The following is an 11745-nucleotide window of genomic DNA, read 5'->3' on the forward strand; positions in this document are numbered from 1 at the left end:
CCTGAAGCAGGCTCCAGGCTCTGAGCTGTCAGCACAGAGCTCAACATGGGGCTTGAACTCAAGAACCAGGAGATCATGAAGTGAGCCAAAGTCAGACACCTAACCAACTGAGCCATGCAGGTACCCTGTATTTTATTTTATTTTTTAAAGTAGGCTTCATGTCCAAGCCGAGCCCAATGTGGGGCTTGAACTCAACAGCGATGAGATCAAGACCCCACCTTGGGCTCTGTGCTGACAGCTCAGAGTCTGGAGCCTGCTTCAGATTCTGTATGTGTCTCTCTCTCTCTCTGCCCCTCCCCTGCTCATGCTCTCTCTCAAAAATAAATAAACATTAAAAAATTTTTAAAAATTTATTTTAATAGATATTTGGTAAATATCAATAGATATAGCACACAAAAATACAAGTGTTTTTGGAATCCTCAATAAACCTGAAGATTAGAAAAATGTCTTAAAACAAATTGTTTTGAAAACCACCAGGCTATAAATCTGTTTATTATCAATATCTGCCTTTTAAGAAACAATAAAAATGCTTACCTATTAGTGACACCTAGTGGCAACTCAAGTTACCAATAAAGAAAAATTTCATCTTGAATGTCATTTAAGGAAGTGGTGTAATTGTGTGCAAATTCAGAACCCAAACCATTCCATTCTAAACCGTAGACAGGAACGAAAACTACAAAAATTACAAGTATTGCCTTCCATTTGTACTCAAAGCACTGAATTTCTTTTTTTTTTATCTTTAAAAAAAGTAAAAGATTTTTTTCATTTTATTTGGGGTGGGGGAGGGGCAGAGTGGGAGACAGAATCTCACGCAAACTCTGTGCTGTTAGTGCAGAGCCTGACACAGGGCTCAAACCCACAAACCATGAGTTCATGACCTGAGCCAAAATCAAGAGTGAGCCACCCAGGAGGCCCTAAGCACAGAATTTCTTTATAAATTTTGACATGCATACTTCATAAGTATCTTTTATTTTTTTAATTCTTATTTATTTTTTATTTTATTTAGAGAGAGAGTGAGCAAGCCTGAGCTGGGGAGAGAGGCAGAGGGAGAGAGAATCTCAAGCAGGCTCCACACCAGCTCAGAGCCTGACATTGGGCTCGATCCCACGACCCTGGGATCATGACCTGAGCCAAAATCAAGATGCCCATGCGATTCTCTTTCTGATCAAATAAGCTTTAAGATGAGCTCCCAAGCAGTGAGCTTGTAATGTCAGAATCCAAGCTGGTCATCAACCTCAACAGCACTCCCAACACACAATTCATCATTTACATTCAGCCTGAATTTCTTATGTGTCCCCCTCTTCCATCTCTACTGCTACAACTTAGGTTCTGACTTTCAGTTTATGCCTGAACTCTGAGGTCCTGTAATACAAATTCCAATGATACCATGTTGCTCCTACTGAAATCCCTCCAGGGACTCTCCCTTGCTTACAGGACCCCAGGCTTTCAGCTTTTGCTTGGCACATTGGGTCTTCTATCATCCTTCAACGTTTTCTGCCTATGTCCAACTTTATGCTCTAGAAGGGTCACCACGCTTTTTCTGTAAAGGGCCAGGTGGTAAATATCTGAGGCTTTAATGGTCACATACTCTCCTGTAGCAATGACTCAAATCTGCTGCAGTAGTAGAAAAAACAACTATATGAAAATATGTAAACGAATCTGTGTTCCAGTTAAAACTTTATTTATAAGAATTGACTGCTGGTCAGATTTGACCCACTGGTCACAGTTTGCCGACTTTTGCTCTAGAATGAACTGCTTGTATTTCTTGCTTATATTACACAACATGTTTGATGGCTAATGGAATGTGTGCTAGTATATTCTTGTGCTTTACAACTATCTCAAGTTTAGCTGTGAATAAATTAATATACCTGTATCTATATCCAGCCAATGAAAATGCTCTTTTGTCTCTTTTAACAGTTTTAAGAGTATAAAAGGGTTTGAAGGTCAAAAAGTCTGATCTATTTTATCATTTTCATTTTATAAAAGAGAAAATTAAGGCACAGAGAGGTCACCTAGCTTAGTAAAGGGTACTGATTGGTTAGTGGCAGATATCCAGCAGTTTGCATTATATTATATAACAACAAATATATTCTATATACATAGAAGTAAACATTATTATACCCTATTAACTATAGTTTCAGAGTTGCTGCTTCCTAGGCTCATTTTACTCTTTTCTTCTAGCATAAACATAGACTCTGAAGTTTAGAACTATAGACTCAGTATAAATGATCTGATCTAATCCCCATCCTACCCAAAGAGGTGAGATAACTAGCATTACTATGGTGAGAATTCACAGCAGTCTTCTTTCAGTTCACCATTTTTTCTACTTTACAAGGGGCTGCATGTGTGGGCAAAGCGTACTTTCAATTAGTGTTCAAGGAAAGTGAACTTTTGTATGTATCTATGTATTTATTTTTTAAAATGTATTCTTATAAAAGCCTAGGCAGAACTTCATTGGGTAGATAAATCCCCACAGAAATAAAATAATTTGGAATTGTGAACTTCACTGCTTCTCTCTGTTCATATAGGTAATCTAAAGTTATCAAGGTATTCACTTCATAGAGAACTTACCCTCATCATCAGTACTACTAGAATGGATCTCAGGAGAGGAGTCAGATTGGGATGAGGAAAACTCTTCTTTCCATTTCTTCCGCTTCTTTGGTGGTGGCTCAGCCTTTACTTTCAGCTGTTTAACTTTGGGTTTCACAGAAGGGGCTTTTGTAGTTGTAGTTTTTGGTGTTGGAGGATCAAAAGTTTTACTGCTACTACTTAGCTTAGCCTGAACAGTTCTGCAATGTTACAAACAAACTTCATTAACACCTGTAATCTCTCAAAAATTAAAAACAAATTAAAAATTAAAATTAAAAAAAAAGAAACATTGCTGGAGTGTCTGGCTGGTTTGGTCAAAAGAGCATGTGACTCTTGATCTTGGGGTTCTGGGTTCAAGTACCACGCTGGGTGCAGAGATTACTAAAATAAAATTAACTTACAACAAAAAAGACATTGTAAAAAATAAGCCTTTCATATATATATTACATATGAAAATAAATACCTGATAGTTTGTGAAGGCTTACTTCTTGGCTTTTTGGAACACACTCTGACATACTCCTTTTTGTTTGTGTTTTCAATGAACTTCACATATATCTTTTTGTATTTACTCTTTGCATCTCCAAAATATCCAAGGTACTAAGGAAAGAAACACTTTGAATTACATACTTATACATTCTATACATAAAATATTTGTTGGCTTGACTATTACTTTAGCATTCTTTAAGTTTTTCAAAATGCAGTTCTGGCCAAGCTACTTTTCACCCTCAATAAAAATGATCTGTCTCACTCATGACTGCAAGCCCTCACATAGAAGCAACCTCACTGGCTAATCATCAGATGTTTACTTACTCAATGCTGTTAAATAACTACATTAAGTACAAAAGAAACACTTCTGTAAGTCTTCTGGTTAATAAGGATGTTCGATTGGCAGAATAATCAATACAGTAGACCCCAATTCCATATGAACTTTTTACAGATAATAACTAATTCATTTTTTTAAAAAAGTTATATATGTATTAGTATAAAGTGATTTAATTTTTAAAAACTGGTATTTACATACTGATTTTATTTTAAAAGCAGACTATTAGAGTATCTGATTATTAAATTTTATATCAGAAATACTCAATATAAAATACATTTAATGTAGGGGCATCTAGGGGCGCCTGGGTGGCTCAGCTGGTTAAGTGTTCAACTTCAGCTCTGGTCATGATCTCAAGGTCTGAGCCCCGTGTCACGCTCTGTGCTGACGGCTTGTGGCCTGGAGCCTGCTTCAGATTCTGTGCCTCCTTCTTTCGGTCTCTCCTCCACTTATATTCTGTCTCTGTCTCTCTCAAAAATAAACAAACATTAAAAAAAATTTAGGGGTGCCTCGATGGCTCAGTTGGTTAAACATCTGACTTTGGCTCAGGTCATTATCTCATAATTCTCGAGTTGGAGCTCTGTATTAGGCTCTGTGCATTTTACTTACACTATTTGTAGCAGCAAATTCTCTTTGTCCATCTCGAATTTCAGGAACAAACTTCTGTAATAAAGCTTTTTGTACTTTCCAAATAGCTGGGGGTTCTTTTCCTGTTTTTAAAGACTCCTGTAATATGTGGAATCAATTACATTAAAAAAACCTGGCAATATATTCTAGATTTATAGAATCTTAGAACTGAAAGGAAAATGAATGACCTATGTAGCTATATATTTTTTTAACCTAGTTGAACTTTTGCAATAATTTTTATAACCTGGCTACTCAATCTCTGCTAAAATTCTTCCAGAAATAGGGAGGACACCAATATGCACACTAGTCCCTTACTGTTTTGTATAACTACTGGAAAGTTTTCCCCTAATGACATTTTGATACATTATTTGTACAATTTTATAAGAGTATGTATATATTCAAAAAGACCAGAAACAAATACGCTAAACTATTAACAGTAGTTAACTGTAAATGGAAGGCATATAGACAATTTGAATGTTACTATTATATGTCTCATTTTTAATGCCATTCCTCTCCACCACAATTCAAAACTAAAATCAAAAGCAAGAAAACAAAAACCGAAAAAATACATTATCTTAAGCACAGCTAAAATTGTCAGGCATGAAATTTACCATTCTATCTATGGTTCTACAACTTGAAATTGTGAAAATAAATAAATTCTGTGTTTACATTATATTCCTGTTATTTTCTTTAAACTTTTAAATTAAAAAAAAAAAAAACCTTTTTCTCCAACCCTTAACAATACAATTGAGTTGGGAGCTTTGAAAAACATTAACATTTCAAAACTGCTCTAATTACTAGTACCTAAATGCAGCATACTGACTAGTCATACATATGGAAAACTCAAAAAAAGTAAAAATTATTTAAAATTTTTCTTTTTTAAAATATCTGACATTTGCCACTTTGATTTTATTATCTAGATTAAAACAGAATAACTATAAAAATATAACTTTTTGCAATTCAAGCTAGACGCATACTATTGGTCATTATGAAGGCTTAGTATAGGACACACCCACTAAACTATGACCTTTACACCTGTGAACATTTAAATCACCTTAAAAGTCTCTATGTCTTCTATTTTTACCACAAACTCATCACGCTCTCTGTATTGGCCTTCTCCTCCGCTTTCTGTGTTCTCCTCATCTGTAAAGCCTTCTATGGCAACAGTGTCCTGTCCTTTTGCAAACTGGTCTGAAGGGAGACCATCAAGTTCGCAGGGCTTTGGGGGTTCTGTAGAGTTTATATTTTCCAGGATATTTATTGCAGATGAAGTAGAGCAGGGAGGTTCTTGCTTAACTGCACCCACAGTGGTAGAGGAAGTAGTAGCAGTACCAGTAGTATTGGCAGTTGGGCTAGTAGTTGCCACCCGTAGGGCTTCTGAAACTAGATCAAGCAAATGCAAATCAGTAATACAAATAAATACTTACTTGTTTTGAGTAAGATCTGAACAGTTTAAAAAGAAAGACTTGATTATTTTTACCATCAAACTGAAACAATGAACAATACAGTAAGAAATTAAAATATGGCTGTAAATTTTCAAGAAACAAAGTGATAAGAGTTACATCTGGATGACAATCAGACTAAGAGCATCCATCAACCCACACTTACCCCTAAGTCCATTAAGTAGCACAATGCTCTTTTAAGAACAGAGGGGAGCCTGGGTGGCTCAGTGGGTTAAGGGTCCAACTTTGGTTCAGGTCATAATCTTGCGGTTTGCGAGTTTGAACCCCGCATTGGGCTCTGTGCTGACAGCTCAGAGCCTGGAGCCTGACAGCTCGTTCTCTGTCTCTCTCTCTCTCTCTCTCAAAAATAAATAAACATTAAAAAACATTTAGGGGTGCCTGGGCAGCTTAGTCGGTTAAGCGTCCAACTTGGGCTCAGGTCATGATCTCACGGTTCGTGGGTTTGAGCCCCGCATCGGGCCCTGTGCTGACGGCTAGCTCAGAGCCTGAAGCCTGCTTCAGATTCTGTATCTCCCTCTCTCTCTGACCCTTCCCTGCTCATGCTGTCTCTCTCTCAGAAATAAATAAAACATTAAAAAAAAATTTTAGAACAGAGACACAAAAGGGATGCAAGATAAGAAGGGTCAGCTAACCAAAGCTGTGAAGAATTCCTAAAAGAAGAAAAGCCAATTGGATGTGGAAAAGGAAAACAACATCCCAAAATACTTTGAAAAAGCTCTAAGAACTATAAAGATTATAAAATAATATGAAAAATTGTATGCCAACAAACAAGAAGAAATTCCTAGAAAAATGAAAACTACTGAAAAGGACTCAAGAAGAAATAGAACATCTAAACAAACCAACAAGAATAAGGAGAATAAAAAATGTTAAAAGGCATCCCACAAAGATAAGCACAGGCCCAAATGGGATCACAAACAGATTCTACCAACTTTAAGTTAAGTAAGAATTAATATCAATCCATCGTAAGCCAAAAAAATAGGAGGAAACACTTCCCACTTTATTTTATAGAGCCATATTATTCCAATACCTAAATCAAACAAAGCGTCACACAAAAAACCCCAACAGGATCAGTATCCCTCATGAATATAAACACAAAAATCTTAAACATAATATGAGGAAAACAACCAACATATATAAAAGGAATTATACATCATGTCCAAGTGGGTTTTAACATCTCAAGATCAGTCAATCATTATATTAATATAACAAAGGAAAAACCAAAGGATCATCTCATTAGATGCAGAAAAAGCATTTGGCAAAATTCAGCATCATGAATTTAAACACTTTTTTGTGATAAAAATACTCAACAAGTTAATCATAGGAGGGAACTTCAACCTGATAAAGGGCATCCACAAAAAAATAAAAGCTGGCATCATATTTAATGGTAAAAAACTAGATAGATGCTTTCCCCTAAGAAAGATGTCTGAAGAAATAAAACAATCTCTCTTTGCAGATGACATGATCTTGTATATAGAAAATCCAAAGGAATCTCAAAAAACCTGAGTTAATAAGTACGTTCAGCAAGTTTTCAGAGTATAAGATCAAGATGTAAAAATCAATTGTATTTTTTTTAAAGGAAGCTCTATGCCCAATGTGGGGCTTGAAGTCACAACCCCAAGATCAGGAGTCACATACTCTACCAACTGAGCCAGCCAAGCACCCCTAAATGAATTTCTATATACTTGGAATGAACTATCCAAAAATGAATTCAGGCGGGGTGGGGGGTGGGGGGGTGCCAGGGTGGCTCAGTTGGCTAAATGTACCATTCTTGATTTTGACTAGATCTCAGAGTTTGTGAAATTGAGCTCCATGTGGGGCTCTGAGCTGACAGCATGGAGGCTGCCTGGGATTCTTTTTCTTTCTCTTTCTCTCCTTCTCTCTCTCTCCCTCCCTCCCTCCCTCTCCCTCTCTCTCTCTGCCTCTCCACCATTCAGATGAACACACTCAAAATAAACTTAAGAAAAAAAAAGAATTCAGAAATATAATTCCATTGATAATATCATCAAAAAGAAAATATTTTGGAAAAAATTTTAGAAAAGTCCAAAGCTCGAGCGCCTGGGTGGCTCAGTCAGTTAAGTGTCTGACTTCAGCTGAAATCATGATCTCACAGTTTGGGAGGCTTAAGGCCCGCATTGAGCTCTGTGCTGACAGCTCAGAGCCTAGAGCCTGCTTTGGATCCTGTATCTCCCTCGCTCTCTGCTCCTCTCTGATCACATTCTGTCTGTCTCTCTCTCAAAAATAAACATTAAAAAAAAAAAAAAAAAGTGCAAAGCTTCCCTTCTGAAAACTATACACATTGTTGAAAGAGTTCTAGTGTTCAAAAGTCTATTATTCTCCAGGAGGGAAGATATTAACAGATTCTGAGAAGAAATATTTCATCAAAATAATCAGGGGTTGGGAAGTAGTTAAAAAGAGGAATGAGACAAGACTGACCACACATCAATGGCTATTAAAACTGAGTGATCGGGGCGTGTGGGTGGCTCAGTCAGTTGAGCATACAACTTGGGCTCAGGTCACGATCTCACTGTTTGAGTTCAAGCTCCTCCCTGGACTCACTGCTGTCAGCACAGAGCCTACTTCGGATCCTCTGTACCGGCCTCTCTCTGCCCCTCCCTTGCTATGCACATGTTCTCTCTCTCTCTCAAAAAAAAAAACACTGAAAAAACTTAAAAAACAACAGCTGAGTGATACATAAATTGGTTTAATTATACCAATCTTTGTTTATATTTGAAAATGTCCAAGGGTGCCTGATGGGCTCAGTGGGTTGAGCATCTGACTCTTGACTTTGACTCAGGTCATGATCTCAAGATTGATGGGATTGAGCCCCACTTCAGGATCCGCATTGACAGTATGGAGCCTGCTTGGAATCCTCTCCCTCTCTCTTTCTCCCTGCCCCTCTCCTACTCATACATGCACATGCACTCTTTTTCCTCTCAAAATAAATAAATTTTAGGGGCGTATGGGTGGCTCAGTCAAGTGTCCGACTCTTGATTTCAGTTCAGGTCATGATCTCACAGTTCATGAGATTAAGCCCTGCATCTGGCTCTGCAATGACAGTGCGGAGTCTGCTTAGAATCCTCTCTCTCTCTCTCTCTCTGCCACTCCCCCACATCCTGTGCCCCCCCCATAAACATAAAAAAATAAACTTAAAAAAAAAAAAGAGAAAATTGTCCATAATAAAAACCAAACCAAGTATTTCTTTTAAAAGAATGTATAACTGGGGCACCTGGGTGGCTCAGTCCATTAAATGGCTGACTTTGGCTCAGGTCATGACCTAGTGGTTCATAAGTTCAAGCCCTGAGTTAGGCTCTGTGCTGACAGCTCTGAGCCTGGAGACTGCTTCAGATTCTGTGTCTCTCTCTCTGCCTGTACCCCCACTCACACTCCCTCTCCTTCTCTCTCTTAAAAAAATAAACATTAAAAAAATTTTTTTCTTAATAAAAATAAAAAAGAATGTATAACTTTCAAATCAGTAGAGGGAAACATCTATCAATACTCTATGATGCCCTTTTTATGAAGCTTTAAAACAAGCCAAAGTTGGGATGCCTGGGTGGCTCAGTCAGTAAGCATCAGACTTCAGCTCAGGTCATGATCTCACAGTTTGTGAGTTTGAGCCCTGAGTGGGGCTCTGTGCTGATAGCTCAGAGCCTGGTGCCTGCTTGGGATTCTGTGTCTCCTCTCTACTCCTCCTTCACTCGCATTTTTACTGTCTCTCTGTCTCAAAAGTAAATAAACATTTAAAAAAAAGTTAAAAAAAAAACAACAAATAATCCAAAGCTAAGAAAGGCGTTCAGGTGCAGTATACTATAATATAGATAAAAGGGATTAAGAGGTACATACTTCCAGTTATAAAATAAGTAATGGAGATGAAAAAAACAGCAGAAGGAATAGAGTCAATAATACTGTAATAATGGTGTATGGTGACAGATTGAGAAATGTATGGAACTGTTGAATCAATAAGCTGTGCATTGGAAACTAATACAACATTATATGTCAACTCTACTTCAACAAAAAGGTATGGTATTTAGGGATGCATACACAGGTGGTAAAACTATAAAAGAAAAACAAGAAAGTGATTATCACTCCCAAATCAGTGGTTAGTTCTAGAGGTAATGAGTTGAGTTTAATATATAATATTCAATACTGGGGCACCTGGGTGGCTCAGTTGGTTGAGAGTCCGACTTCAGCTCAGGTCATGATCTCACAGTTTGTGAGTTCAAATCCTGCATCAAGCTCTGTGCTGACAGCTTAGAGCCTGGGGCCTGCTTCAGATTGTGTCTCCCTCTCTCTCTGCCCCACTTGTGCTCTGTCTCTTTCAAAATAATAAACATTAAAAAATTAATATAATATTCAAATTTTATGAGTAGCATTAAACACCTTAAATTTTATTCTTTGCTCCACACTTTGGGCACATCTCATTGGTTTTGAAATGTAATGCTCCACTGTCCTTTCTAAGCAGTTTGTCATTTTACTTTGGGTTTCTTTTTAAAGCCAGGAGTTATTTAGGAGAAGTTATTTTGAAGTTTTAAAAATAAAAACTTTTTTATTTCTTTGTCCCTTTCCTTCTTCCTTTCTACTACTATTTATAAATTACTGCCTTATGGTCAGAGAATATGGCTTAAGTAATGTCTACATTTTCAAATTTATAGAAATTTTATGTGTGTTTATCTTACATGTCTCATTTTAATTTCCATATGTGAGTTATATTTCATAAGAAAAAATGTTCTGAAAGAAAACAGGTAAGGAAAAATATACCAAAACAATAATAATAAAATTAGTATGGAAATATTAAAAACAGAAACGGGAAATTAAATCGAAAAAAGATTTTATGAAAAGGATATCTAACTTAGTACAATTTTATGTACCCAATCACATGGGTTTGAAACATATCAAGTAAACAGTATTAGAGAAATAATCAAACATAGTTGGAAACTTTAACACACCTTTTTCAGGAATCAACAGATCAAGCAATCTAAAAACAAATAAGGATAGGGAGGATTTAAAAAACTGTTTATTATTCAAAATTTCAAACATACATAAAAGTAGAAAACAAATCCTCAAATACCATAACCCAGTTATATCAACTACAAACATTTTGGTATACTTCTTTCATCTGTCCATCACCCCTTTTATATCTGCCAGGATAGTTCAAGGCAAAATCTAGACCTGTTATTTATGTTCAACATACATATATTTTCTTATATAACCTAATGTCATTTATTACATTAAACAAAAAATAAAGAGATATAAAGGATTTGGATATAATTTGGATTATATTACCAAATATAATCTATAGCATATAGTAGTCATGGATTATTTTATTAAAAAAATGACCATTTACCAAGCCACTAGCAAAATTTTCATAAATATCCAAAAGAAACATTATTGAAGCATTCCCTTGACCAAAATACAGTAGGACCATAAATTAGTAATAAATGAATACCACCATGAATAACAAAAATAGAAGCCTACTAGGAAAAAGGCAAAAACAAACTATTCTTAACTCTTAGGTTAAAAAAGAAATTAAAACAAATGACAAACCATTTAGAAAGGATTGAGGGCATCTAGAGGCATAGACAGAGCTGGAGTGTGTTGCAATGAAGAAATTTTACACTTTAATGCCATTCATTAAAAAGCAAGGATATACATACAAAAATAAACTAAGTATTAAACTCAAGAACCCAGAGAAAGAATATTAAATTGAACCCAGGGATGATAGGGAAATAGAACTAAGTAAAGAAATTAAGAAAAAGTGAGTAAAAAAACAAAAACAGGAATAAAAAAGTACACTGGTTCTTTGAAAAGAACCATTAAATAGGTAAACGTTTTACAGAATAAGGAAAAAGAATCAAACATATTTGGAGCAAGAAAGAGAACATAACTACAGAAACAGAGGACACTAAATGCTATGTGCAACTTTATAACAACAGATTAAAAAATCTAAATAAAATTATTTTATCAAATCATTTTTGATTTTTGATTTGATTTTATCAAATATCATACCTTTAAGAAAATTGATCCTAACAGATTAAACTACCTCAGGAAAAAACTGGAAAGTCCCAGGTATATTCTTACAAAGTTCTATCAAACTCCTATTATCTGTGGTAGGTAAATGTTTTCAAAGCTTAGACAAATATAACAACTTTTCCAATTCAATGTTTAAGACCAGCATATTCCTGACTATAAAAGTGAATAACGTTAAGACAAAAAAAAAAAAAAAAAAAAAAACACAAAAAAAAAAAAAAA

General features: G+C 35.8%; 1 protein-coding gene across 2 annotated transcripts in view; it reads right to left on the reverse strand.

Moving 5' to 3' along the window:
• QSER1 (glutamine and serine rich 1) overlaps positions 1-11745 on the reverse strand; it is a 79534-nt gene that overhangs the window by 15588 nt on the left and 52201 nt on the right. Inside the window, exons 5-8 of one of the 2 annotated variants that reach the window (XM_077772806.1) lie at positions 5091-5419; positions 4019-4135; positions 3053-3186; positions 2572-2789 (exon numbers count right to left, since the gene is read on the reverse strand). In XM_077772806.1, the coding sequence (XP_077628932.1) occupies positions 2572-2789; positions 3053-3186; positions 4019-4135; positions 5091-5419 (798 nt within the window). Of the gene's footprint in view, positions 1-2571; positions 2790-3052; positions 3187-3686; positions 3872-4018; positions 4136-5090; positions 5420-11745 lie in introns of those variants that run through there. The other variant, XR_013337251.1, reaches the window with a different exon arrangement.

This window comes from Crocuta crocuta, unplaced genomic scaffold (assembly GCF_008692635.1).
Source record: "Crocuta crocuta isolate KB4526 unplaced genomic scaffold, BGI_CrCroc_1.0 scaffold382, whole genome shotgun sequence".
NCBI lineage: Eukaryota > Metazoa > Chordata > Mammalia > Carnivora > Hyaenidae > Crocuta > Crocuta crocuta.